The sequence below is a fragment of the Gadus chalcogrammus genome, chromosome 3 (genome assembly GCF_026213295.1).
Source record: "Gadus chalcogrammus isolate NIFS_2021 chromosome 3, NIFS_Gcha_1.0, whole genome shotgun sequence".
Taxonomy (NCBI): Eukaryota; Metazoa; Chordata; class Actinopteri; order Gadiformes; family Gadidae; genus Gadus; species Gadus chalcogrammus.
This window is the reverse complement of record NC_079414.1, coordinates 20,704,307-20,731,702: the sequence shown is the minus strand read 5'-3', so window position 1 is coordinate 20,731,702 and position 27,396 is coordinate 20,704,307. Positions and strand designations below refer to the sequence as shown.

At 40.3% G+C, this 27,396-nt stretch overlaps 1 protein-coding gene across 1 annotated transcript; it reads right to left on the bottom strand.

The window, feature by feature from the left end:
* Positions 1 to 1,338: 1,338 nt before the first annotated feature.
* On the bottom strand, positions 1,339 to 27,305 carry LOC130379649 (complement C3-like). Its single transcript, XM_056586601.1, has 43 exons — positions 27,188 to 27,305; positions 24,763 to 24,958; positions 24,388 to 24,553; positions 23,054 to 23,130; positions 22,715 to 22,803; positions 22,529 to 22,608; positions 22,366 to 22,453; positions 22,156 to 22,261; positions 21,935 to 22,055; positions 21,593 to 21,708; positions 20,522 to 20,665; positions 20,204 to 20,303; positions 19,954 to 20,045; positions 19,643 to 19,831; positions 19,363 to 19,515; positions 19,032 to 19,158; positions 17,715 to 17,789; positions 16,767 to 16,964; positions 16,407 to 16,527; positions 16,159 to 16,247; positions 15,844 to 15,983; positions 15,469 to 15,681; positions 15,243 to 15,300; positions 15,046 to 15,129; positions 14,625 to 14,831; positions 14,438 to 14,513; positions 14,151 to 14,310; positions 13,927 to 14,022; positions 13,426 to 13,576; positions 13,236 to 13,321; positions 12,860 to 12,937; positions 12,543 to 12,701; positions 12,084 to 12,146; positions 11,772 to 11,856; positions 10,343 to 10,391; positions 5,974 to 6,064; positions 5,807 to 5,896; positions 5,607 to 5,709; positions 4,735 to 4,824; positions 4,441 to 4,527; positions 4,239 to 4,322; positions 3,376 to 3,514; positions 1,339 to 1,858 (listed from the first exon to the last, which is right to left on the bottom strand). The coding sequence occupies exons 1-43, from the start codon at positions 27,262 to 27,264 to the stop codon at positions 1,720 to 1,722; spliced, it is 4,932 nt and encodes a 1,643-aa protein (XP_056442576.1). The 5' UTR covers positions 27,265 to 27,305; the 3' UTR covers positions 1,339 to 1,719.
* Positions 27,306 to 27,396: the final 91 nt, after the last annotated feature.

Here is a 27,396-nt window from a genome sequence, read left to right as displayed (position 1 = left end):
AATCTTGCATCAGTGGCTGTCACAGACCTGGAATAAGCCCATCCATAATTTCATTGGGTGAACTAAACTCCCCTGACCCCCCCCAAATAAATGTTTGATTAGTGCCAATGGTTGCTTAACTTTGTTCTCGTAAATTACAGATAGTGTCCCTCAGAGCCGGCCCTGGGCATAGGCAGTAGAGGCAAGTGCAAAACCTCAGCAAAACCTTTGCTGCGCCGCAAAACCTTTGCTGCGCCGCAAAACCTTTGCTGCGACGCAAAACTTGATTTGCTGCGCCGCAAAACTTCGGCGACAACGCGTACGGGCAGCAAATGCATCTTTTGGTGTGAACGCAGAATGCACAATGGCTGGGGTGCCAGGGAGGTGGTCGTCCACCTGGCCCTGGCTCTGGAGGGGACGGCGGTGCAGGCGCTCCTGGACCTGTTCCCCAGAGGAACAACGGGACCTCCAGGCCCTGATCCGGGCGTTTCGGGCCTACGCAGCGGACATTCAATTGTACGGCTGGCATGGCTACCCCGACTTCCCCGCCGCGGCTGGGGAAGCACGTCCGCCTCATCATGACCCCGACCCTCAATGTGGCCCTCGATGTGGCGGAACGGGCGGAGCGGGAGTTTTCCGACCAACCCAGCCTGCAGCCGTCCACGGAGGATGATTGCCAGGACCAGTCTGGTCCGGCCAAGCACTGCTGCCGTCACTGTGGTGCCCGGGTGGGGCAGGCCCCCTGAACTATCGGGACTATGTGTTGGGTGTTAGGGTCGATTGGGGCTATGTCGCGACTCCTCTGGGGTCGCGCAGGGGATCATGGGAATAGGGGTTGTCAGTTGACAAAAGGGGCTTTTGTCAACTTGTTTTGTTGTTAGGTTAAGTGGGGTTAACGGGTTTGGGGTCTTTATTGGTTGTGTGTTAATTGTTTGCAGTTCAATTGTTGTGTGATCGTGACCATTAGTGAGAGTGTTGTGTGTGTTGGTTAGGTGTGTCGTATTTCTGTTATGTTCGTTGGTCGTTAATAAAGGCAGTCCGTAGTCGTGCGGTGTATCGGGCGCAGAACTGCATAATTGCTTGAACCTGGGCTCTCATCTCGTCCTTCCCGTGCTGCTCACCACGATATGTTAACGTAGCCATGTTACAGTTCAGTGGCATCTAACAGAACAGACTTGTCAGAAATTGAATCTAATATTAAGCAGTATATTTAATCAGTGTATAATCCCATTACAATAAGAATCATTATGATTTTGTTACCTGTGAATGGGCCTATTTTAGTTATTGAACAGGGAAACAACAACTTTACAGCATGTTGCTTAGTGTAACATAGGCCGAATAATGGAATCCAATTGGTTGCATCATGATTAGCATTTATTCAAATAGATTAAATGAAAATACACTGTTACAATCCAGATTTTTTATTGTGACAATTTCTTAGTCCATTTCATAATCCTGAAAATCAGTTATACCAAAAATGAAGCCATAGCAGTAATCAATAATACCTTCTTGAGTCTGACTATGTTCCAACAAAAGAAGATCCAGATAGGTTTGGTATGTAACTTTTGTTATTAACATCACCAAGTCAACTAAGTTTACCCAATTTAACAAAATTAACCGGATACAATTACATTTATACAACAGAAGAAATCAAAAGATTCGAAACACAAATCATTTGGTCAAATTCATATTTTGATTGAAAAGCAAATCACAGATTCGGTTGCCTGGTCTTTGTTCACACTAATCCCTACATCCTTCAAATTCAAATGTAAAAACTAGCTCTTCCAGGCCTTGACAGATTTCTTGAAAATCTTCAGCACACTCTGGATCTGTTGGCCAGTACTCTATCCATGTCTTCTCCCCTAGCACATACCGATACCTAAAAGAAAGGAAAGTGGAAAGCATATTCTTTAATATTTCTGTCTACTGCATATGTTAGGTAATGGGCACTAATGCTGCAATGGTGCCATGAGTGTGCAATCTTTTAATTGAAAGTCCCTCCAGGATTTCACTGGCCTTTTTTGAGATTGTTGCGTCCTAAAATGCCTGATGCGTGAGCTTTTCCAAAAAGTTGCGATGAAAGTGTTTTTTAGGTTTTTGTTGCAACTATAGTCCGAGAGGTAGTGAAAGTTGCGATAAAAGTTGTGATAAAAATTGCGAAAAATGCAATTTCCCTGCTGTTAAATATTAAGTAATTACTGAAAACAACATTAATTAGAAGAACAACAACACTGAGAAATGGTTTGAAATGGTTTAATTGATTCTTGATTCAACAGCCTGTGTCATAGTGATCTGCCTCGTCATCTGACGTCCTGTCTGCTGTTCTGTAGTTATGTTTCACGGTGGCAAAATGCTTATCAATGGAAGATTTATGCTTATGTTCCGCCACAATGTTGCATGCAGTGCAAGCGGGGGGAAAAATGTCCCCCCGCCTTCATGTAGAATACTAGGATACTGCTTTTCGCGATCTTTCGCAGTTATTTTGGTCTGCAAGTGTGAAACGTTGGACGCGCACATTCTGCATGAATGCTTGAATCGCTTGAACGTAGTAAACACGGAAGTAAGGCGGAAGATAGTTCGTCGACGTCAGTTCAAGACGACGCAACTGATTGGTCAAATTTGCGGGAAAGTTGGAGTAACCCCTGACTGCAGCCCGCAGATCGAGGAGGAGCTAAATGTGGGCGGGGTTAAACGTTTAACCCCGCCCAAATTTAAGGAAAATTCCGCGCAGCATCATGGACTCAGACAGAAATACGTTCTCCCGCTTTCTGCAGAACTCAAGTGCCCCTGACTTCAGCCCGCAGATCGAGGAGGAGCTAAATGTGGGTGGGTCTAAACGTTTAACCCATGGTTTTACCCTCTCAGTCGCCATCTGGTGGCGGAGATCCGGCAGCACATTCTCAAACATCAATACAGCACAGCACAGCACAGCACACAGCACGATGACTTACTGTTCGTGTATAATGTACACGAACAGAGAGCGGCAACTTACCTCTAGGCAGAAAAGCGCGCAGTATCATGGACTCAGACGGAAATACGTTCTCCCGCTTTCTGCAGAAAGCGGGAGAACGTATTTCCGTCTGAGTCCATGATGCTGCGCGGAATTTTCCTTAAATGTGGGCGGGGTTAAACGTTTAACCCCGCCCACATTTAGCTCCTCCTCGATCTGCGGGCTGCAGTCAGGGGCACTTGGAGTGTTGCGGTGGTTGGTTAAAATTACGACACTGCGTGAATTTGCGGTGATTGGTTGATGTTGCGTTGAAGTTGCAAATCGCAACATCGCGAAATCCTGGAGGGTCCGATTTTCCAAAATTGAGCTGACGCTCAATACATTTCAACCAGGTTAACCATTCAAATTCCATCAATGTCTAAAACAAATAAAAACACGAAACATACTCATCGTCAAATTCCTCTGTATTATCCAATGTGCCCATGATGAGATAGCTCTTGCCAGGGCTCAGACCTATAGACTCTCTGCAGTGGGAATAACCTAGGAAGATGCGTTGTTTACCCAATGGAGATTTATCAAGAGATCCTGCGAATAAATGAGCAAAACAAAACAGCAAGTGAGAAATAAACACCTTACTTTCAAGGTTATTCTTTATTTTAGGAGCTGCCACATGGGGCAGTTCCTAGGGCATTTGTGGACCTCAAGGGCCCAACACGTCCAGACGAGCTCCACACGTCCAGACGAGAGTTCCATAAACCCTGACTGCCAGCTAACAGTAGCCTAGTGAGATAATCCGGCCAACTTGTTTGGTGACCAAAGCTGCTATAGTACAGAGAAAATATAAAAAATATAAAAAAATACTTCAAATTGAGTGCTGGGCAAATTACACAATATTTGGTCAACATGCTTGGTCAAGGACATTTGCGATTAAATCGGGAAAAGGAATATTTGTTTATTCACAATCCAACTTTCCAATAAGCCAGGACCGGGATACTGAGTAGGCACATGGAGGCCATCCCCCTTAAAAAGTGTGCATGGTTTTGGGTCAATAGATCAAATGCCACAGTGTCAATTTGACTACGTTAAGCGCTATGCTCAAAATCCCATGTAAACGGAAAGTCATGTGCCGCATTTGCAAATGACTTTGACAACTCCAAATCGCTGGGGACAATTATCTCATTGCCCATGACTGACATGCCCCGTCTAAATTTATTTTTGCATGTAATTTGGAAAGGCACAGGGAGCGTGTTTGTGATTGTGTTGTTTTTAGATGGCCATAGGGCAAGTGGCATCGGAGATAAAGACTTACCTTCCTTGATCACCTTCTCTATCCGCATCTTGTAAAAATCGGTGGTTTGGTGATCGTCATAGCTTTCCATCTTAACTTTATACACTGAGAACCGAGGGGTAGCAAACTGTTAGTCTGATATTCTGATCGCCTCCCCCCCCCCCCCAGCACATGTATATGTTTATATTTCTCCAACATACATTGACATAAATTACCAAATTACCATAATCGATTTTTGCTTCAGCGTCACAGGCCTTGTCATTTCGTTCATTATTGTCGATTGCACCCTTCTTCTGCATACTGCATTCCTCTGGAAAAAAAAAATTCAGTACAAAGATATTCAGCTTTATGTGAAATGACATTTGTGTGTCCATTAGGTAACCTGATATAGCTAGTTGTTTGAAAGGTTCTGCTGGATGGATAGCGAAGTTACTCATTAAATCAAGCCTTGTACTTGTAATTTATCCTGTGAAGCAGCAGGTTACTGGGGGTAAATAAGAGTTTTTTCTTTTTTTACCTTCAGCACATTTGCATAGATCCCCTCGACAGAGTTTAAGTAGTTTTCCATCTTCCCTAGCTGGATGATAGAATTTCACACAAGGTTTCTCTGCAAGGAAAATAACAAAAGGCAGTGTTTGTTATTGGGAAAACAAGTTTTAAGGGGGAAGTTCGGTTTAGGTGCTATCGAGCTGTGAAGTTGCAGATTGATACCAATTGAATATCCCCCTCCCACTGCTCCCTTCCATGCGTAGGAGGAGCTACGGTGGCCTGTAATGGCCTGTGAGGTACCAATGGGTACCTCCCATATTGTTTCTGATTTATAAATTGTATTAGTTATTACGTCTGTAGAACTATAAGCCATAGATTTATGAGAAATAAATAAAAGGATCCGCTCTGGTGCCTTTTGTTATTTCTGTGCTACTGTAGAATAATAGCAGTGCCACATGGAGAAACCGGTCACTGGATATAAAGGGCCCCGTTCACACGTAACATTGTAATTGGATATACACTGATTCGTCCGTTCTGTTAGATGCCACTGAATTTAAACATGGCTCCGTTAACATCTATAAAAAAAGATCTGGCATACAAATACATAAATGACAACATTGAAATAACTATTATCATTAAATAACTAGAAACAACATGAATTTAAATAGTTAGGTTCAAAGATGGATGATATAATAAAGGCCCTGTTTACACAAGAGAAATATGTGGATTCTACAACCGTTGTTCAAACTAGATTGTATCTTGATAAAAAAATCTCATCTGTTGCTAAAGGCATGGCACACTCTTAACCGTCTCAGCTAGTTTTGCCGTAATGGAAGTTTTTTGAGAGATCCCAACTTGATTTGCACATGTTCATCAAGAAGCAGAATTTTTGGTGCTCACCATTATAGTACTCATAGACAGATACAGTTGCTGGTTGTAAGACACCAACTTTAATTGTCTGTCTGATATGGAAAGCCACTTCCTCTGGCTGTGTGTGAGAAACCTGAAGAGGGCAAACAGAAAGGTTGTAACTAGGTAGTTGTGTAGATGGGAGAAATCTGGGTGTTCTGTTGCAGAAAGGGGAAAGTAAAGTGGCCTACCTTGTCCAGGTAAAGGATAAGGGAACCTTTGTCTGACAGCACTTTGTCCATTTCAAACTTTCTGATTGCTCTGTCCTTGTTTTTTGACAGCTACAGGCACACAAACAGGTTAATGCAAATTATTCAAAGGTCTTGTCATTGTTTAACAAATATAAAACTGTACTCACTTGGTTGAGATTTTCTACATCAGGGGTGTAACCAGTAAGCAAACCAATATCCAAGATGGTCATGCCTGCATCTTTTTGCCTATCCTTATACCTGCAAGAAGTGTTATAATATATATTTATCCCTGAATCCATGTCAAGAGACCAAACTGATATGGGCATTGGCCCTCTCCTAAAGAGCACACACTGCTCAAAGGACAACACATTTAACTTGACATGAAATGCTGGGAGACCCATGGCTATGCTTGTTAATTATGCAAGACCAAATATTGAGAGACCAGCCCTCGAGCATTTTAAAATACATGTCTTGCCTTTCTTGACAACCTCACATGGTCATAAATGAAATAGTTTATGGATCAACATCTTGGAGACATTTTTTCAAAGCCCCACTGGCAAGAAGCAGAACTAATATGTGAATAGTCTAACAGGCTTATCATTTCATTACATTTAAACCCACCTCTAACTTCCCAACCCCTAATAGGATACAAGTTTATTAATGCCCAAAATATAACAAATCATTGTCGAATTTCAGACTATATTTGATGATTTCCTTTTTATTTAAAAATTTTAATATTTTCATTGCCATCACCTTTTTATATGGAAACTCGGATACTGTTATTGTCTCTTTATTTTCATTGCCATTTTATACCCCAAATTATATGTACAATTATATATATACATATATATACAGTATATCTCAACAAGTTTAAGGTCTATAATATGTTATATGTACCATAATATTTATAACAGTGGAAGTATCAATGTGGATACTACTTGGTAAGAGTGGAAGATTTGATTTCTGAGTTAAAGAAATGTTACATTTAAGATTGAACCACCTGGTGCATGACCTCTTGGTAGCCCTATGGTACTATAGGGCTACCTAGCACATCTGATGAATCCCTGGGTCAATAATTTATGCCCTTCAAACGATTGGCAATATTAAAACTTTTTTCTATATGAGAGGTTTCATTGGAGGTAGGTTTAGGCGAGTCTCTAAATAAATCAATAAATCAAAGGCAAAATTGAAAATATAAACTTGATTAGAAGCAAACAGATAGATGTCATGAGAACCCATTGAATATAAAGGCAAATATAATTGTATGAACGACAACATGTTTACTGATTAAAGGCTATTTACATTGATGGCAATCACCATGTTCAGTTGCAAAATGGTTTCCAAACACTGGATTATCAATTTAGGTATGCTAAGAAACCATTTTTGGTTGTGAAAAGAAAGTTTGTTCATGTTTTTTTCTTTTTGAGAACCATTTTGGATTTTTTTAACAATTTGATAAAAAAATGGGAATTATTTAACTACAATCTTCCAAATAGAAAGGACTAGAAGGGAAGTAGTGAGATAAGAAAGGAAATTGGAACAGAAAATGTTCGAATTAAATTTTATATTGAGTAAAACTTCTGATCATTTTCAATGACGGATAATTGGCCCTATCTTACATCCAGCGCAATTTACTTTCTAAACCGACGCATGTATCTTTGCTAGTTTGCACCCGGCAAAAAGCCGATTTCCCCCCGCAGAGGCGCGTTGGCGAAAAGCAGAGGCGTGTTCCGGCGCAAATTATACATGGTGCTATCTTATAGCACCATGTATCGATAAAGCAGTTGCGCAACTGACCGCCAAATGCCTGGTCGAAGTGCACTAGCGGATAGCACAGTTGGTGTTGCTATTTTGACGTACTACCATGGCAGGTCGGCACTGCAATTTTTTTTGTTCAGTGTTCATGAATGAACACTGTAGTAGGTTATGCCATGCGTTCAAAAATAATAATAACAATGATAAACTCGAGCAAGTAGGCTATATCCCAGCCTTCCAAAACAAAAAATCTCGTTTTAGGGTAAATAATAACGTTGGTTAAATTATTTGGGAAAGAACAGCTGATACAGCGGTAATAGCCTAAGTTGTATTTAAATCAATTCATCTGCAAACACCGTACAGAAAACACATATTTTCTTGACACAGACATCGTATACAAGCCCATAACCTTTAGGATCGTGAGAAAACATAGTTTTACTGCGAGTGAGTGTTAAAAAGAATGAATGAATGCAGGCGCGTGTGTGTGCATCCATCTGTTTAAACCAGGGCTTGAAAACGAAATTATTTTTCAATCGTTCCGCTCTGAACAGAACCGGCATATTTAACGTTTTCGTTCTTGCGTTCCGCCACCAACATATCGTTCCTGAACCGGTTCGGAACGTAAATTAATTGGGCCTAGTCTATTTTTGTGGTCGATAAAAGGGTGACCAGATGTGTCGTTTTGACAGTCCCGCATTTCCATTTCTTTGTAGCTACACGTCCCGCAAATTGAGACGTTGTCCCGCATTGTTATTATGGCTGGCCCGAATTATTTGAATATTCAAATACTCGTTGGGAAAATTAGTATTCAAAGCTTAAATCATTATTCGGAGCCTCGTTGTTTCACGTACGTGACGTTACCAGCGCGAGGGAGGCAAACTATAAGCGACACCATGCAGAGAAGCGAGAGAGGTGGAGGAAGAATAGATATCTTGTTTCCCTTTACTTTATAACAACATTAGCGGGATCTCGGGAGGAAAATAAATGCTTAGTGAAATGCTAACCTCAGCTGTTTGTTTACGTTCGCTGTACAGCGCCGCGCCAATCAACTGTTACTGGCTTGCTGCAGAGCGTGAGCGTCTTGCGAATACCCGGTCAATATAATGGATATAATATGGACACATAAGACAATTAATGTTCGGTATTTGTTATGGATTTATTGTACAAATTCCCTGAAAAGATGCACGTTCCAGAATTAATTGAAAAGCTCCCGCAAGGGCTGAGATGGCAGAGGACAGCTGATTTGGTACGGAACAACAGCTGTTCGCTTCCACGGGGAAAAACGAAGTAACTCCAACTTACTTAGGCCTACTAATTAACGTTCAAAAGCTATTAAATCTTCAAAAGAATATGCAGATTCTGTCAAAATCGGTTCCAGGGAGTATATAGGGATTATTAATGTTGTTTTTTTATGGTGTGTTTTTCTGGAATGAGTATTCGAATATTTGCTCGGAAAAACCAACGAGTATTTGAGGCCTGAAAAATGGCATTCGGGCAGCCCTAATTGTTATTGACAGTCAGACTCGATTTTTGAAATGCGTTTTTTATAATCTGGCATTTATCAAATAGCTGTGTGTAGACAGCAGTGAGGGCTGTCATCAGGGAGCGGGCGGGCTGTCTGATCATGTCAATGAAACTGGGACGCGGACGCAGGTTAAGGGCACGCCCACCAACAAGAAACAATGCAAAGGCGATATAGTGGACTCGGTTAATTTAGCTCACGTTACCTTTGTCGAAGATAGAGCTCAATGCAACTGTTGCTTCCAAATCGCCTCTCGCCAGGGTGGTGGTGGGAATTTGTGACAACTGAGCTTAGCGGGCGGCGAAGTGAACGCGGCAACCGGAAATATTTGTATTCTTTCATGAAATAGGCTATGCTTTTTTATAAAATTTTATAGGCTATATAGAGAATGAAGAAAAACGGTATTAACCGGTTTTGGGGATTTCAGAATAATGTTTCTGTCCCGGAACAGTCGGTTTTCGTTTCCGTTTCCGTTCCTCGTAAAATTCCGCTAGTTTTCGGTTTCCGTTTTCGTTCCTTGAACCGGTTCAGAGCCCTGGTTTAAACACACGCAAACTAAACATCTAATGCATAATACAGTCCATGGCAATGTGCATTAACAGGGGGACATGTATATTAGGAACACATGTCGATAACGATAATGTATACAATACTGGTAAGAAACTATGTGTGCTAATGTATTGCCGGATTTGCCGCATATCATTAAATAGACCCACAGTTGCGGCCACAGGACCGCATATCATATGTGTGTTAAGTTTTCTTTGCCGCAACTTACATGACGACTAAGTCTTTCGGAAGTTGTAGAAGAAAACGCTATTCCATGTGTGAATTAGGGCATATTATTTGGCATAAACTGAGCACCGGAGACTGTAAACACACTCAAAATATCAAAATAACTCGTCAGGTTCGAATGCGCTCATGGCTCTTAAAGGGGATGGGAGATGGAATTCTCATTGGTTTATTGCATGTTACGCCCAAACCACACCTACGGGTTATTAAGGCTACTTCAGGGTAACCCTTTTTAGATTTGCGTAGGGCGCAAGAGCCAGACGCACAAAGCTACTTCCGTTTTGCACCGCCCACAAAGCTACTTCCGTTTTGCGCTTCTCACTTGTGTTTCAGACCGTGAAAAATAGGGCCCTGGATGTGAGGGAATTACTGACAATCCATTAAATTGTCGAAAGTATTACGTATTGTGAAATGTGAAAAGCAATACAAAACACAGTTAACATGTGTTATATTTCATGTTGTCTACTTACAAGACCTCTATTTTAAGCAGATATACGTTTTGTTCACCCACTCCTGCTCCTGGAAAACAAGAGCATTAACAGAACATTAAAATGCTAGAATGAAAAAAATAAAAGTACATGTATAATGTAACCCCCAACCCGGGATGCTGCAGTACTAGATCGGCTAGCGAGGAGGATACCAATGAAGCTGCAAACCACCATAAACCAGCAGAAGTGGTAAAGGCAGAGGGGGCGCACCTGGGACATAGAGCCATTGAGCCCCCAGTTATTGAGGGCCTACAAATGACACTTCTGTGAGGAGGCTGCCCACCTGATTACTCTCAGGGGCGGCCCCAGCACATTTGGCGCTCTAGGCGAGGGGGGGGGGGGGGGGGGGGGGGGGTTATGAAGCGATTGTTGACGGGGGGGGGTATGAAGCGATTGTTGACGGGGGGGGGGGGGGGGGGGGGGGTATGAAGCGATTGTTGACGGGGAGACGTGGCCAATAAGTAATTTTTTTTTTTTTTTTTTTCGGGCGCATTTCATGTTTTGCGCTCCCCCTCTAGATGGCGCTCTAGGCGGCCGCCTGACCCGCCTGTAGGGAAGGCCGCCCCTGATTACTCTAATGGGGTGATTGTCGCTATCGTCCCTATATGTAACACATTTACAGCATCTTAAAAGAAACATGATATGTCATCAAGACGGATGCCACGTGACCTGTTTTATAATCAGCCCACAAGAAATTATTGCATATAATTATGCAATAATTATATGGCTGATTAGAAAACAGTTGCCAGTTCGGGATTCAAAGAGATGTTTTGTCAACTGTTGAAAACTGTTCAAAACCACCTATGCCACATTCAGTTATTTTTTGTGACAATAAAAATATCTATATATTTCTGTGGCCCTGCCCTAATCTAAAAGCATTCCCTATGGCCCGAGACCAATGGTCTTGTCAGGTTCAGATGGATTTGTGTTTAATAAGAAGCTGGGGTCGGCTCCAGAACGTTATTAATGCAGACTTCTCCTTCCAGTGTAATAAATCACCTCAGTATTCTGCCCACAGCACAAGACGTACAACGAAATTATCAAACTTGTTTGAAAATAATTGGAGGACGTAGACTGGATTGGGGCGACAGCGATGCAATTATTGGGACTTTTTGACCCCCTGATACGATATTAACAAATCAGAGTTTGCGACCTTGCGAGTTCCTCCCGATCGCTAAAACCAGTCTACTTCACAATTATGCTTTGAAATGTTGAATTGTATGCTCGGCCGTCGTTTTAAACGAGTCTAGGCTAGGAGTGGGTGCTGAGTGTGATCGACAACATCAGGTCGGTTTTGGTCCTTCCTGATGTATGGAATAAACCAGGGCTAGCCGTAAAAAGAGAACCAGAGGTTGCTCAGCACTGCCAAAGCTAGGTAACAATATTGAACGCCAGACATTGACAAGTTTACCTTGGGAAAGTGTCACATTCAGTTCAAATTTAGCACAGTCATTCGCTTGATCTTTCGCAGGCGTTGCATAATACAGTGACACTACCTGTTGAACAGACGGACAGAAAAACAGGGTATAGGACACTTTTTTTTAAACATACAACAACTACATGTCAATGCTGAAACAGTTATTCCAATGATTTACTGTATAACCCTATCCCTTTAATACATGTGGGATACATTAAACAAATATTTACACATTATACGTACCTTGTAATGGAAACATAATTATGCAAAGTGTGAATATGTCAACATGAATATAAAAATACGCACTGACACAGTAGCTTCTCCGGTACCCTCGGCAGTGATGTTTACTTGCTTGTTAATGCCATTGTACTGTTAAAATTCAGACATACACACACATACACACACACAGACACACACACACACACAATTGTCAAATGTCCTCACCGAGAAAAAGATGGCTTCATGCTGCACATGCAACACTGTATAAATATACTAACATTTTATTGAATGATATTGTACTTTTACTCATCATTTTATATTGATATTTACTTTTATTGTTCTGCTGCTGTAACAACAAAATTTGTCATCATGGATGAATACAGTATCCATCTCTAGATTTTGTCGGACCACTATGATAGACAGTTGATAGAAAAGATGGAGGTAGCATCCCTAACATTATCCATCGAGTTAAGATCTTCTACAGAGCTTCACCATTCTTTGCCACCAACAGTGAAAACAATTCATAATACGCCAATGTATGCCTACCTTAGATGTTCTCGACTGAAACGCGGTTTCAGTGCTGATTCTGAAGGGGAACATCGACCCTGAGCGGCCTTCCACTTGAATCGCAATATCCATTTCATATTGTTGCTCTTTAACATTAACCCAATACTCTGAAAGTGCCTGATACACCATGATGGTTGACTAGACGTAAAACAAAAGGGGAACAAATAAAGAAAGACACCCATAAAATGAAACACAAACAGATCGATATGTACAGAGGACCATGAAAGCACAGCTTGGTAGAAAACAAAAAGACATGAGAATTGTCATTTAGTAAGATTGAAATGAATGCATTTTACCTGAGTAGAATGAAAGCCTCCGTTCGAGGATCTCTGAACGCTAAGCCATCTGACAATTGGAGCAGCAGCCTCAAAGTCCTTTAATCGGGTAACATTTTTATTTTTTTACGTTTATATGTGTGTGTGTGTGTGTGTGTGTGTGTGTGTGTGTGTGTGTGTGTGTGTGTGTGTGTGTGTGTGTGTGTGTGTGTGTGTGTGTGTGTGTGTGTGTGTGTGTGTGTGTGTGCGTGTGGATGTATTTGTGCATGTATACATATATATGTAACGACATTATGAATTCAAAGCATTGACATTGTGAGCATTGACAACCGATTTTGTTTTGTATTGGTTGTGCAACACGAATATCAACTAAGTGTCCTTAGAAGGAGATGCTCACCTTGACTTTGACCAGAGCTAGAAGAGCATATGCTGTGGCCTCTAGTGTGAAGACGTGACCCGACCCAACTGGCCAATGGTCCAAGTCTAAGGAACACAAGAGTAGACAGGACAAAAATAAATCGTACTGTTAGATTTACTGCATCATTTGTCCATTGTTGGATTTCTATTCGAAAAGGAGTTGTAAAAACCTCGGGATACTTTTCTGTAGAGGATATCCTTGTTGAATTTATTTTCGTTGGCCAGTGCATAGGATACCATGGCAACAGCATACGGGTTAGTAAGTTCTGGTAGTCTTCTCTCCAGGAAAGCCACAGCTTTGTTTACGCTTCCTGGGATGCTCTGGACAAAAGGGTATGACAATGATTTAAGATCAATTGGTTTGATCCATGATTTCAAAGAAAATAACTAAATAATCAACATGAATACAAGTTTAGCTTTACGTCTGACACAAGACATTTCACTTGAAGTGAGAAAACCAATCACAAGATTTTTTATCTGTGACAGTTTTCTAAATACGCCACTGCTCGAGTGATTCGATAACAAGCTTGATAGACCTAGAGAATAACTCACTATTTACAATAGATTTCCTATTTTTCTTCTTTGATAATGTGAGATGCATATAATAAGTAGGGGGTCAAAACAAGGACAAACAGATATGGGGGTAAAAATGTAAAGAATGTGCTACTCACATTAACCATTTCTTCACAAATCGGCTTTGCCTCCTGGATGGCAATGAGTGAAAAAGCCGTCATGGAGGCATCAGAGTCCGAGCCACGCACATCCCCCTACATGACCACAAGAGTGAGCTTGCAGCCAAAATCCTGTTCACCAATGGCTTGATAGCCAACGACCAATGTGATAGTTATAAGTGTTTTGTCCATTTAACTTATTCCATGTAACTTCATGTACACACCATCATCTCTCCATGTATTACACGTCCAATCTCCGCGAACCTGCCATCAGTCTTCTGTGAGTTCATAATCACCCATTTGATGGCACCGCAGATAATATTTATGTCGATGTCTACCAGATTAAAGGCCATGCTAAACACCTTTGCAACATAAGATGTCAGCCTTTGGTAGGAGAAGGGATGCAAACAGAGGGAAGTTGAATGAGCATTCACTGAGCGTAAAATAAATGGACTGGACACACAAGTACATCAAATAAAAGATCATGTTTTCCAGTGTGTCAATGCCTTACCATGAGAGAGCAGTACTTGTTTTAAAAGTACTAAAACCTCCATCAGTCTTCCGATAGGCAAGCTCATTTCTGAACCCTGATCAGTGACACATAAACCTTAATTACCAATGAGCAAGAATGTAAGAAAATGCATTTCAATAAACCCTCTGTGCACATTCAACAAAAAAATATGTGTATATAGCTGTACCTGTCTTAATATATTCAAGGGCATTAACACGTTTTGAATATCCCACTGTATCCCACTGTTTGGTTTTGTCCAAATACGTTGTAGCAATCACAGGTAGAGTCATGCTCATCATGTTCTGCTCTCCGCAGCCTTGGGGCTGCCGGATTAGATGGCTCAAAGAGGAGCCACTCACGACGTTCTCTACAAGCACATTCATCTGCGATCCTCCTACACATGAATATAAAGCCCCACACACAGAACAATTAAAGACATTAAGGATGAGAACAGATTCCCACCAACAATAATTGAGGTTGCAGAGAAGTAGGTAGATCACCACATCGTGCTTATCCAATAGGATAGTGCACACAATCTTCAGTCAAATGTCATTATTTATATATTTATTTGACAGATTATAAATGAATTTATTCATAATCCATTTTACCTGTAACGAATATTTTTGAAGCCTGAGGTGTGTTTGGAACCATATATTTTGTGTCAATTGGATTTGTAATAATCTCCAACTTTCCTGGAAGTTGAATAAAGTTTTGGAAACGGTTCATCACCATGATTACTCATGATTACAAATATTTGGGAGATCATTTATGTTTTGTACCATATGAATGTGGTAAGTAAACTTACTGCTGTTTTCAACTCTTATGTTTCTATTCACTGTTACCTTTTTCTTTATTCCATTAGGCTATCAAAAAAGTACACTTGATTTTATTGACACATTGTTTAATGACATTGATCAAATTGTTGAAAGAAAAAATGTCTGGATGAATTGCAATCATCAAACTTGCAGTGTGGTCATCAGCACAGGAATGCAATAGGAGTATGTTGTTATTAAAATATATATATTACTCACCACTACTAGCAGCTCCTTTCTGATGCCATCTTCGATTTGTTTACGCGCAACAGAAGCCTTCACCTCAATAGGATACTTGCCATGCTTCATAGGGATTATGATGAAAGACACGGAGCGTGTGCTCTCGGGAGCCACTCTGACTGTCTCGTAGTACTCCTTTCGTTTTGACGCTAAACTGCACACATCCGTTACCTCTTTCAGATATACCCGGACCTTTGGTTGAGAGTGAAAACATGACAATCAAAAGAGCATTATGAGTATAAAGGGATGTGGAAAGAAATTAAGATGCATTACTGAATCACTGAACTCCCTTTTACCCCCAAAGTTGTTTTGGAAACTTGGTTAACAAATAAGACCGATAATATTCAGACTCACTTCGATTTCGTCCACCAAATAGTTATGAAGGATTGCCTTTATTTCAATTTGTTCTCCACGGACAGCTGAATAAGGTAGTCTAAGATCAATGAAGAATTTCTTCAGGACAACTATCTTCAATGTGTCATCTATACAGATACCTTTAAGACGAACAGAGGAGACAGGAATGAGTAATGTGACCACAATGAAACCAGAGGAAAAATGGGAGCATGTATCAGATAAGAAGGTAATAAGGACAAAAGCTAATGAGACTACATGGAATTGAGATGTGTTGGATACGAGGCACATGCACAGGCTAAAGAAAGGAATGGGCACCATGGGTCGGAGACAGGCTGATTCCAGTAAGATGCCAGGTGGTGATTGAGTCTTTCAACGCAGTCTTTTTCTTCAACGATGTTGTCGTACTGAATTATGGGAAAAACTTCTATATGTCAAATTTGGATTACATACTTAATCTTAAATGTTTCAATAATCAATTATAAATCACAAACCACAAAACATGAACAATTAAGATCAACGTCCTGGTTAAAGAGATCTTTATGTAATTTATTCAGTTTACTCACCATTTAGGATCGTTGTCAGGGCAAAGAGGGAGTTTGTAATCTTCCCATAGCCAACTTTCAGGAAATAGTGTACGAGTATCAATTTGCCCACTGTCCTTGAAGATAATTTCCCTCTCCTCGCCTAAAGGATCGGATGAAAAAGGTAAGATATAGTAATGTAAATAATTTCTGCTTTTAATAATTTTTCTTTAGAAATCTTCTTCCAAAGGGTTTTTCCTCAGTCTTCATCTTTTCTTTCTGCCATGATGTAGTTTGCCAAGGCAGTCTAGACAAGACCTCGAGGCCTTTTATTCTACTGACAAAGATATCAAAGATTACCCAATGCCAACCAAGTCCATTCACCTCATCCCCAATACTTACTGCGAGCCGCGTAGAGGGCTTCAGTTCTACTTTCAGTTCGTAGTTTGGTTAGCTCTTGGCAGCACTTGAGGAAGGCATCAGCACAGGCTTTCCCATCTGAGATGTACTCCCTGCGCCGCTCACAGCTGTACGATAGCGGCGTTTCCGCCATCCCATCCAAACAACACTGGCGCAGCAAGCTGTCTTGGTAATCACTCACTGAGAGGGAAACAGCAGATGTGAATGATAAGGTGTTGAAAGGGAAAGTGATGTGAACTATTGAAAAGTATAAATTTGTAGGATAGTGACTTTTCACATCTGAATACATTTATATCAACAATGCTGATCGTGTTAATATAGGGAACTTGGTATTAATGAGAGAGAACTATGCTGTGTACCCTACATACTAGAGCCCGACCGATATAGAATTTTTAAGGCCGATACCGATACGAATATTTTGTGATTTAAAAACCGATATGCCGATATATCGGCCGATATAGGCCTATATATATATAAAAAAAAATCCAGAAACGCGCAACAAAAAAAACACATTTCCTTAACATCTGTTATTTGTAGTTATCCTTTAAATCCTTTTCACTCTCAGCTAACACGTAACAACAGCAAAACTGGACATGGTAGTCATGAATTAAGTCATGCTTATCGACTTTAGAGAATTGATGGGGATGTTCTTTTAATTGTTATTCAAGCAATGTATGTATCGTGACAGTTGCCAACTTACCATGAACACACTTGCACACATGAACAACACCGATGATCTCCGTCGATCTCCGTCATTCACACTGCCTTTTTTTTTTCCTTTTTTTTTTTTTCATTTATCGGCCATTATAAATGCCGATACCGATTAGTTTGAAAAATGCCTAATATCGGCCGATAATATCGGCCTGCCGATATATCGGTCGGGCTCTACTACATACACAATAACTTGTTTGGTGGCTGCATTTTACTCACAGAGGGTAGTTCTAACATCGAGTGTGGGGGTTACGGTGGTACGTTTCTTCCTGGGTAAAACTTTGCATTTGAATACTGGAACAGAACAATGTATTATATTAAACATAACGTGATAATGACATCAACAGTAACAACAAAAACAATATATATAATAGTGCCATCATTTGATTTTTTTGCATGAAAAACCCCCCTCAACAATTAACTACTTCAACAAACGCAACTATTGAAAAGATTATAACACCAAGATTCTGTGTTTGGATAATCTTGCCTAACCTACTGCCTAATAATCTGTTTCTGTATTCACCGTAAATGACTCTGGATAAAATCGATCGTAAAGCTGTTGTATTGTTCTGTTGTCATTGCATCCCTCTGCCCCACCCATGAAGTATATTTTACCTGCCTTTATCATCATGTGCTACGTGAGCGAAGTGCTAAAAACTATTTAAGGACACATTTGTGTTAAGGACACATTTGTGTCCTTAAATAGGTATAAAACTATGTAAATTAGTGCTCTCAGTTTAACACGTTATTAACGGCGTTAACGCAAACCAATTTTAACGTTAACGTTTCGATAGCCCCGAAACGTTAACGGCCCACCGGGAATTCTCCCGACTCTCCCGATTACCACTCCGCCACTGTGTGTGTGTGTGTGTGTGTGTGTGTGTGTGTGTGTGTGTGTGTGTGTGTGTGTGTGTGTGTGTCTGTGTGTCTGTGTGTCTGTGTGTGTGTGTATGTGTGTGTGTGTGTGTGTGTGTAGGCGTTATTCGATAGCCTGGTGATGTGTATAGGCCTATACGGTAGGAATATTCATACTGGTTTAAACTTCTTATATCCATCTTTTCAAATATATTTTATTACTGCCCTTCTCAACACTCTCTGATCTCATTAAAAGGCTAGCCGTACGAAATCAAGGGATATTTAGAATAGAAAAAATGTGTGATTAATTGCAAGTTAACTCATTAATGCGATTAATCACTTAATTAATCACAATTAAATATTTTAATCGCTTGACAGCACTAATATAAATATCTGGTAACACTAATGCCATACGAGTATATTCCAAAAATAGTGGTTTAGTAACATTTATAATACTTAAACAAGCATTGTTTTCAACCATTTTATCTAACAGGTTGCATTAATACAGTGTAAGCAGGGATATTTTAGATGTCAGCCCCCCCCCCCCTTTGGGCTGGAACCAATGACAATCTTGCTGTGAGGCAGCAGTGCTATCCACTATTGCATGTTTTAAATGGCCAAATAACGACAGGAAGAAACCTATGAAGAAGAAAGTGACAATTAGTGGAGTGTTTGGAGTACCTTCTCTGACCGCAGTCCCGATAAGGTTGCTCTGAAACAACAGTCCTGCATCATAGAACACGTTCATGCTGTCCTCCCCTCCACCAGGTGTGCATCCTGTATCAGCCTTCTCCACTACATCCCACACCTGGAGGGGGTGCAGAAAAACAATAACTTCAGTCTGATATTTTATTCCATTGTATGACCATATACCTAAACGTCCTTCAGTTTAACTGTTTGGGTCGGTGTTTTGAATTATAAATATATAAGATATATACATGAGCCTTGAGTGATACATGTTTACTGCAATGTTGTGGAAAAGTCAAGTAAAAAGAAATTAAAGAAAACATGCTTTTCTCTGAGTGAGGCGGTGTTTGTTGTTGAGGGCGTAGACTCCTTTGTCCACTGCTACCAGGCCGACTTTGGCTCCTGGGTCGCCTGTGATGGTGTAGCGGAATGTTCCTTTAGGCTCTGAGGGAAGGGCTGAGTCTGGAACCAACTTCAACTACAACAGTTTTGAGGCAAAAGAACAGGGGTTTTATTTTATAATTTAAGCTCTGAAGCCGATACTTGAGATGAGATTTTGTTTTACAGGATAAAACACGGCTATACTGGTGTCAGCTTCTCCTCACCGAGCCCATACAGGTGTCTATGACGTCCACCCAGACAGAGTCGGAGACCACCTCACTTCGATCGCGGAGGTAAGCAATAATGCGGAAGGATGGCAGCATTTCTTTGGTGACTGGTATATACGTCATTGCTATTGACGCCGACGCCACCGTGAAACGGCCATGTTTCACCAGCTGGCCCCTGCTCTGGATCTGAATACATAAACAGGCTCATACATCAGAGGGCCTTCATTAAACCACATGAACCAACAAAGGCATAAGCATGGAAAGAGGCAAGTACGTCTTCTGCTAGATACACGTTCAACTTTACTCACCAGATAAGTGATATCAGGAATTGTATCTGGAGCATTGAGATTCAAGGTGATTTGGAGGTTATCTTTTAAGCTCACTTCAGATGAGCCCACACCTGCATTGGCAATAACAGAGAGAAACTCTCACCATTATAACTGTAACTATTGCAAAATAGTAGACGACACATGAAGAAAGGCACAAATATCAAAATGACGTTACATTAAGTGACGTTACGCTTATGTAACAGTGGTGCTATGTAAATTTGTTCTTTACCGATGCGTATGTAGCTGCTGATCACGCTTTTGTAAGGATGTGCTCTCATAGTTGCTGATGTCTGTCTTTTGGCTGAAACGTCTGGATCAGCGGTTCTTGCCTGTCATAAATATAAAGATAAAAATACATACAACTTTTTTTTATCCATTTATAACATCTCTTTATAGAAATAAACGGTAACTTTCCAGTAAAATTGTGGTCTTTTGCACCTAGAATATAGTTGGTGAATATTTATCTGGTATTTAATCCTAACCACACACTGATGGACACAGAGCATGTTTAAGAAAAATGTATACTAAAAGTGCTCATGTGACTTACAGTAATATCCAGATATTGAAGAGAACTTGATGGGATAAGGGCCCTGGCTAAACCATTTTTGGTCGTTGTGACTTCACTATCACCTGGGTCCACTCGTACTGGTACATATGCGGCTGGAGACCCGTCAGGGTACTCAACATAAACCTAGCAAGAGTCAAACAAGACACACTCAATCAAGCCCCCCCGGAAAAGGATACACAATCTTAGCTTAAGCCTGGTTCTGTTTAGGTTGTGAGGCATCTTTAAATAGTAGAAAAACCTCTAGCTTGAAGTACCATAATTAGACACAGAAAGAGCCTTTCCGATAAATTACTGTTGTGGTGCCTATATATGAGTGTGGCCTATATACAAAGGTGTATGACCAAAATCGCTCGGTGCAGGTTTTGCCACTCTGCGATTTCACTCTGTGATTTCACTCCCCTAACCCTAACCCTAACCCTAACCCTAAGGTGTCTTTGCAATGAAAAGTGTGTCTTTGTGAGTCTTTGATACTTTCAGCAACACGTGAAGGCCTTTGGACATGATTTATGTACTCTACATGTAATTACTGCGGTCTTCAGAAGTTTTTTTTTGGTTTAAGCAAGTGTGGCTTATGTATGAAGCGGTCTATGTTTGTGTAATTAAGGTAATCAAAGCCTGTGCACTATATGTCAAGTCTGTACGTGAAACAGGCTAATCGATGTAAGAAAAAAATTCTAAATTGTTTTTTATCAGACCTACTGACCCATTGCATATGGTACCACAGAGGGTTGTCTCCAACCCTCTGTGGTACACCTGCAGCATTCAGATTAAATCTCTCATGAACCAAGTCCAGAAAAGGATTCTGAATGCACGTGGAATATTTCTCTGGATCTGCATTTTCCTGTCTTTGAATGAGGGGGAGTTTTCTGTGGGGATGTGTTTGTGTTATGGATGGATTTATATTGGGTGTATTCATATTAATATATATTAATTAATAAACTTCTAGGCCATCATTAGATAATGAGATAAACTTGAGAACGACATCTTATATCCTAAAACACAACCCACATTCAATATGGTTGTTATTCATTACAAAATAAAGTGCCTTACCAAAACTTCAAAGAACATTGTTGGTTTGAAATACTTTGGTGTATTCTTGAAATTGATTGTATAAGGAGATGCAACAATATTGATGCCTTGTTTCTCTGCTTCCACTAATTCACTACCTGGTTGGACAAAAAGTACACTCTCACACACACACACACACACACACACACACACACACACACACACACACACACACACACACACACACACACACACACACACACACACACACACACACACACACACACACACACACACAGTGAGACATTTCTCTTAAGAACAAATGATGACTCAATATTTTGATTTAGATTTATTTAGATTTAGATGCAATCATAATCCACTCACCAGATTCCGCCAACACAGTGACAGCAACATATATGGAACTCTTCACCTCATTCTCAATGTCTGGATAGGTTTCTAGGATTTGTGCCCTAGTTAATGTGGCTTGTGCTATACCTTTTATTACCTGACAAGATAAGACCATTTCTGAATCAATGTTGTTATTGAATACGTAGTTACCAATAAATCCTGATCGAGTTGTGACTTCAAGAGGGAAATATGCTGACCATCACTCGCTGAATGGAGCCTGGGAAACTATGTTTTTCGTTGTTTTTATCAATCATCCCAAAGACCACATAAGCACTCCCTTCCACTTCTTTCCCAAACAGATACCTGAAAGCACAGATATTTCACTTGAGTAACTTCATTATCAACAGATAATTATAAATATGTTTCTATATCCTACAATATTTCCTAAAATGTTGACCTAAACTCACGTGGCTCTGATGTCTACGGTCAACTTCTCATCATCGACATAGAAGAATGGTTTATCAGGGGTAATTGTAACCTCAAAGCTAGGTAAAACTGAGAAAAAATGATCAGTGTTAAAAATATTCAATCAGATTAACCTGAAATATTTCATAATGGTAAACGTCTTACCATATTCTTTGACCTCAAACTCAGCAGAGTAGTTCTGTTTGCTGTTCTGGAATGTGGCTACCACTTTCCACATCCCGGTACTACAAATATAACAAAACACACCCACACATCCCATTTAATCAGTACGATTGTTTCGTTGAAATTATTTTTTTTATATAATCATGAGCAAAAAAAGCATTGGCCCACCTCACTATTTCAGGAAGAACGTAAAGTCCAGAGTGTACTCCTGAAGTCAGTGAGACAGGGTCCTCTGATAAAATAATATCATCAGGAGTCTGTTAAAACAACATGTACCACACACACAGACTTTTAGGAAGGTAAAGTATCAAATGATCTGAAACAAAACATATACATTTAGGAGAGAAAATGTAATGCCCTGAGATTAATATGCAAATATGATAAAGAAAACCTAAATGAATTTAGCGTGAGCATGTTTTTTTGGACTGCAGGTAATACCTTTATGAAATTAAAATGTTTTAGCCCTAAAAACAACAATATTATTAAAAATACACAATGAAACTGTACCACAATATAAATGTTGATAGAGTCCTTTTCTGCTGTAGGTTTCATACGAGGTGTTACACCAAACACTCTATAATGAACTGAAAGAGACACAAGCAGGAAGACAATGTTGGTGCGTCATTTTCATCCTAACCCTAGGATGACCAGAGCCAATAATGTGATCAATAATGAGGTATTTAAAATTGTTTTGTCTTTCTATCTTAAAAAAAAAAAAATCTCAATTGTGCTCATGTCGTATTCCCCCCTGTGTGACTCCATCAATTATGCCATTTCAAAAACATGATTAAGAATTAAAATATTGCATTTCAATTGTAGCATGTCAAAAACACAATTGAAAATACTTGTTGTACTCAATGATTACTGATTCAGATTCAATGTTCAAGCTGCAGGTATTCAAATGAGACAAATGTGCCTTACAGAGCTTAATCAAGTCTACGTGGGTGGACTTGTGATCGCGGCTCATCAGACTCTGTGGCCCCGACATTAAGTTGCTATGGAGCAAATTGGTTCATTTGGAGCCAGTGTAGTCCCACAAATCAGACTCGGCTTATTAGTCGAACATGTGACAGCAGAGCAAAGCTCCAATCTCTGAACAGGATGTTTTAATTTTTTTTTTTTAATTTTTTTTTTAGAACAATCATGTTTCTGGAAACTGATCTGCAAGCCCATTTTTGGCTGAGAGTGAACAGCAACTGGGAAGACAGCTGAAACATCCTGCCCAGACAACGCCATGTTTTAAAAAGTGTCTGTTACACAATGTAGACTGGCCACTGTAGAAATACACTTATTAAAAATGCTTAATGCACTCAAGCGAAGAAGTTTCTCGGCTGTAGAATATCTCCATAACAAAATTAACTCCGCCCTATTCACTGTTACTTTTTACTGTTACTGACATATTCCGGCCCTCCCAAAGAGCCAGGCAGAGTGATCTGGCCCTCCTAAGAAAAAGTTTGGAGAATCCTGATCTAGACCATAGTGAAAGTAATGCATGGTGCTGCATCAAAGGGATTCCAAGATGTGCGGGATGAAGCAGAAAGAGAAATAGAAGTAAAACTATGTCCACAGTACAATTAAAAGACGAAAAACAGACAAAAACCGCTGCACAATCCCCTGAAAGTGGTTGGAATGGACCCCCCACTGACTGTCTACGTTCAGGGCTTAATATCACACAACAGATGACAGATTGACCAACACTGTTTTACTACTTATTTTAGAAATCAAACCAATTTTTGTTGTCTTTACTGTCACACATCACAAGTCCAAGTTCCAACAGTACTAATTTTAAAACTTCAACATTAGACATTTTAATGCTGACTATTTTCAGTGATGAAATATACCTCTACTGTTTGGGGTGTATAGAGGTTTGTCGGTCTGAATGAAGATGTAGCCTGACTGGAAGGAGACCAAGACCACTTTCTTCAGAATGGTTCCATCGGGAAACCTTGCTTCCAGGGACACATGCTGCTTCTGCGTAGGGTCATCTCTAAAATCATCTGCCGGGATCTAACTCAACATGCAACAGGCACATTATACAGGGACATAAAAGGTATGGTTATTAGGTAGGCTACTTTAAAATCACAAAATAATTAATTATTTAGCAGAATGAATGATCACTGCATTCCGGAAGACCAAATGGTCATGCAAACAATTTATCAAGCCAAACGAATAACTACTGAAAATAACAAATACAACCAACAGGGTAACCACCATACCTTAATTACACCAAAACCTTGAAATGTATTATTTGTGTTTAGGGTCACAGTTGTGGAGTTTAGTTCAAGAGCTCCAGTTGGGAATGTCTTCACAGATATTTTAACATCAATGGCTGCCCCTGAGCATTCGTGACACCCCACAAATATGTTCTCTGTTGCTCCAATACGCAACAAGTTAGGAGCAGACAAAACCTTCCTGGAATGGAAAAAAAGAGGAACATAGAAAAGAAACACAAAGATTTTCAGAATTTGTTAAAGGGGTGAAATCAAGCTTTTTCGACTTTTCCCTTCGCTTTAAGGCCCATTCACACCCTACGGTAAATGGGCCTTTAAGGGGGGGCCTTTAAGGGTGTGAATGGGCCTTAAGCCAGGCACATTCACAATTCACACCCTACGGTAAATGGGCCTTGTGGTATGACGCATGTTTTACGTCTCCTAAGCTAGCAAGGGGGAGCATTCACGCCCACCGAGAATACCCCTCAATTAGTCTGTTTCCCAATGTGAAGGAAGCATGCTCAACGGCGATCCTTTTAAGAACGCTACTTCATAGAACGCCGACAAGCACTGCTCCAATGTTGAGAACACTCGGAAATTCGCGCCCTATATATTTGAGAATTCAGAGATTTTTTCAAGGACGCATCGGTGGAGCTGTCACGTTAAAATTGTACCGGGGGAGGAAATTGTACCGGCCTACGTCATCGTTTGTTTACATCCTGACAACCTGACAACCTGCCCGGCAACAGACGATGCGATGCAGAAAACATGTTTCCAAACGACGAAATAACATAATACAGATAGCGGATCGCTATCTGTATTATGATAGATAGCGATAACACTTGTTTTTACTTTATATTTGTATTGTATTTAATTGTTTAATCGAAACAATAAAATAATTTGCCCGCGAAACGGGCGATCGCGTCAAATGACGTGTCAAATCACGTAGGAAGGTTCTTGAACATTCTAGACTATGAAACCTGCTTAAAACACTCAGTTTACTAGCTAAATTCGATTAAACAATTCAATACAATACAAATATAAAGTAAAAACAAGTGTTATCTAGCGATCTGTTATCTGTATTATGTTTCAAGAACCCTTCTACGTCATTTGACGCGATCGCCCGTTTCGCAGGCAAAACATTTGTCATTTGACGCAAATTTTTTTTATTGTTTCGATTAAACAATTAAATACAATACAAATATAAAGTAAAAACAATTGTTATCGCTATCTATCATAATACAGATAGGCTAGCGATCCGCTATCTGTATCATGTTATTTTGTCGTTTGGAAACATGTTTTCTGCATCGCGTCGTCTGTTGCCGGGCAGGTTGTCAGGATGTAAACAAACGATGACGTAGGCCGGTACAATTTTCGCCCCCGGTACAATTTTAACGTGACAGAGCCTCAACAAGCTAAAATACCCACAATCCTTTGCGTTCACACGCTGAGCGGGATATTTAAAAACGGTGTATTGAAAGCAATACACGTTGCTTTACACAAGTGAAGTTATTGAACGGTTTCAGAAATATTTTGTGCCGTATTGCTTTTAATCATGTAAATGCGGAAAATTTACCTGTGCGATTTCTTTCAAACGTTTTTGCAACGTAATGATGACAAAAAACCACATTAACTGCAATAATCCGCACATAGGCACAAGGGAGCAGCACCAAACATACAAGCTGCAATAACTGCACATGGCCAAAAGATGGCAGCACCATCAAAAATTATGAAAACGGGAGGCGGGCTCTCAAAACCATAGCCAATCAGAGCACGTACTACGTCATATAGGCCACGCCTACTCCATATCTAAACAGAGCAGGCCTCAGAAGAGGTCAGAAACTCTAGAGGCAGGGCAACCTCGGATGCCCTGCTGATCTTTAACATACAGTCTTATCTCAGCATTACGTTGATCATTAGGACAATGGAATTAATGCAGTTTGACTGATCAGACAAGAAAATTAGGCAGTGAGGTTTAATGGTTTGTTCAAACCAAAAAAGATGGGGCGGCACACTTGCCCTTTGCCACTTAAAATACTGTTCACCATCTTGAATGCAAAACTATATGACTCAGCAAACATGCAGCCAGTTTTTAATTTCACTAGAAAGCACAATAAAAAAAGATATCTAACTAAAACAGTACATCATTATATATGATGACTATTAACTGGTTATACCTTAATGCACCTCTACATCAACCTTTTTTTCCTGTAGCCATGCTCACGATGAAATTATGACATTTTCAAGGGATAAGATGATGCAAGGTCGAAAACGAAATCTCCTGATAAATATCTTTAATATATGGTAAGCAAATAATTTCAGAATTGCAGATTTTGTTTCACTTATTTTCGCTTCATGCTATTGCTCTGTTATGCTATGAAAGGTCAGGAGCAAAGCTATGCTGTTCCTATGTTAATCAAAGCATACTCACAATGGACCTCCGTTAGCAACAGCAGACAAGAAGAGGACCTGACAGGCCACACTCAGAGGATGTATTGCCAGACGCATCCTCACGCCTGAATGCAGGTCTGCTGAAAATGTAGTCTGTGGATCTCTCCATGAACCTGCTTTTTATTCAGTCCCAAAACTTTACACGCCTCTCAATACACCCCTTTGGCACCACCCTCTCTTGTTCTCTGA

Bases quoted from the DNA above. Each gene is read 5' to 3' on its own strand.
- LOC130379649 (XM_056586601.1), bottom strand. From the start codon at position 27,264: ATGCGTCTGGCAATACATCCTCTGAGTGTGGCCTGTCAGGTCCTCTTC. The intron at 11,857-12,083 runs GTGCGTATTTTT...TCTGTTCAACAG, and splicing joins CCGGAGAAGCTACTGTGTCA to GTAGTGTCACTGTATTATGC. The intron at 6,065-10,342 runs GTAAGTAGACAA...CACTTCTTGCAG, and splicing joins CTGCTTAAAATAGAGGTCTT to GTATAAGGATAGGCAAAAAG.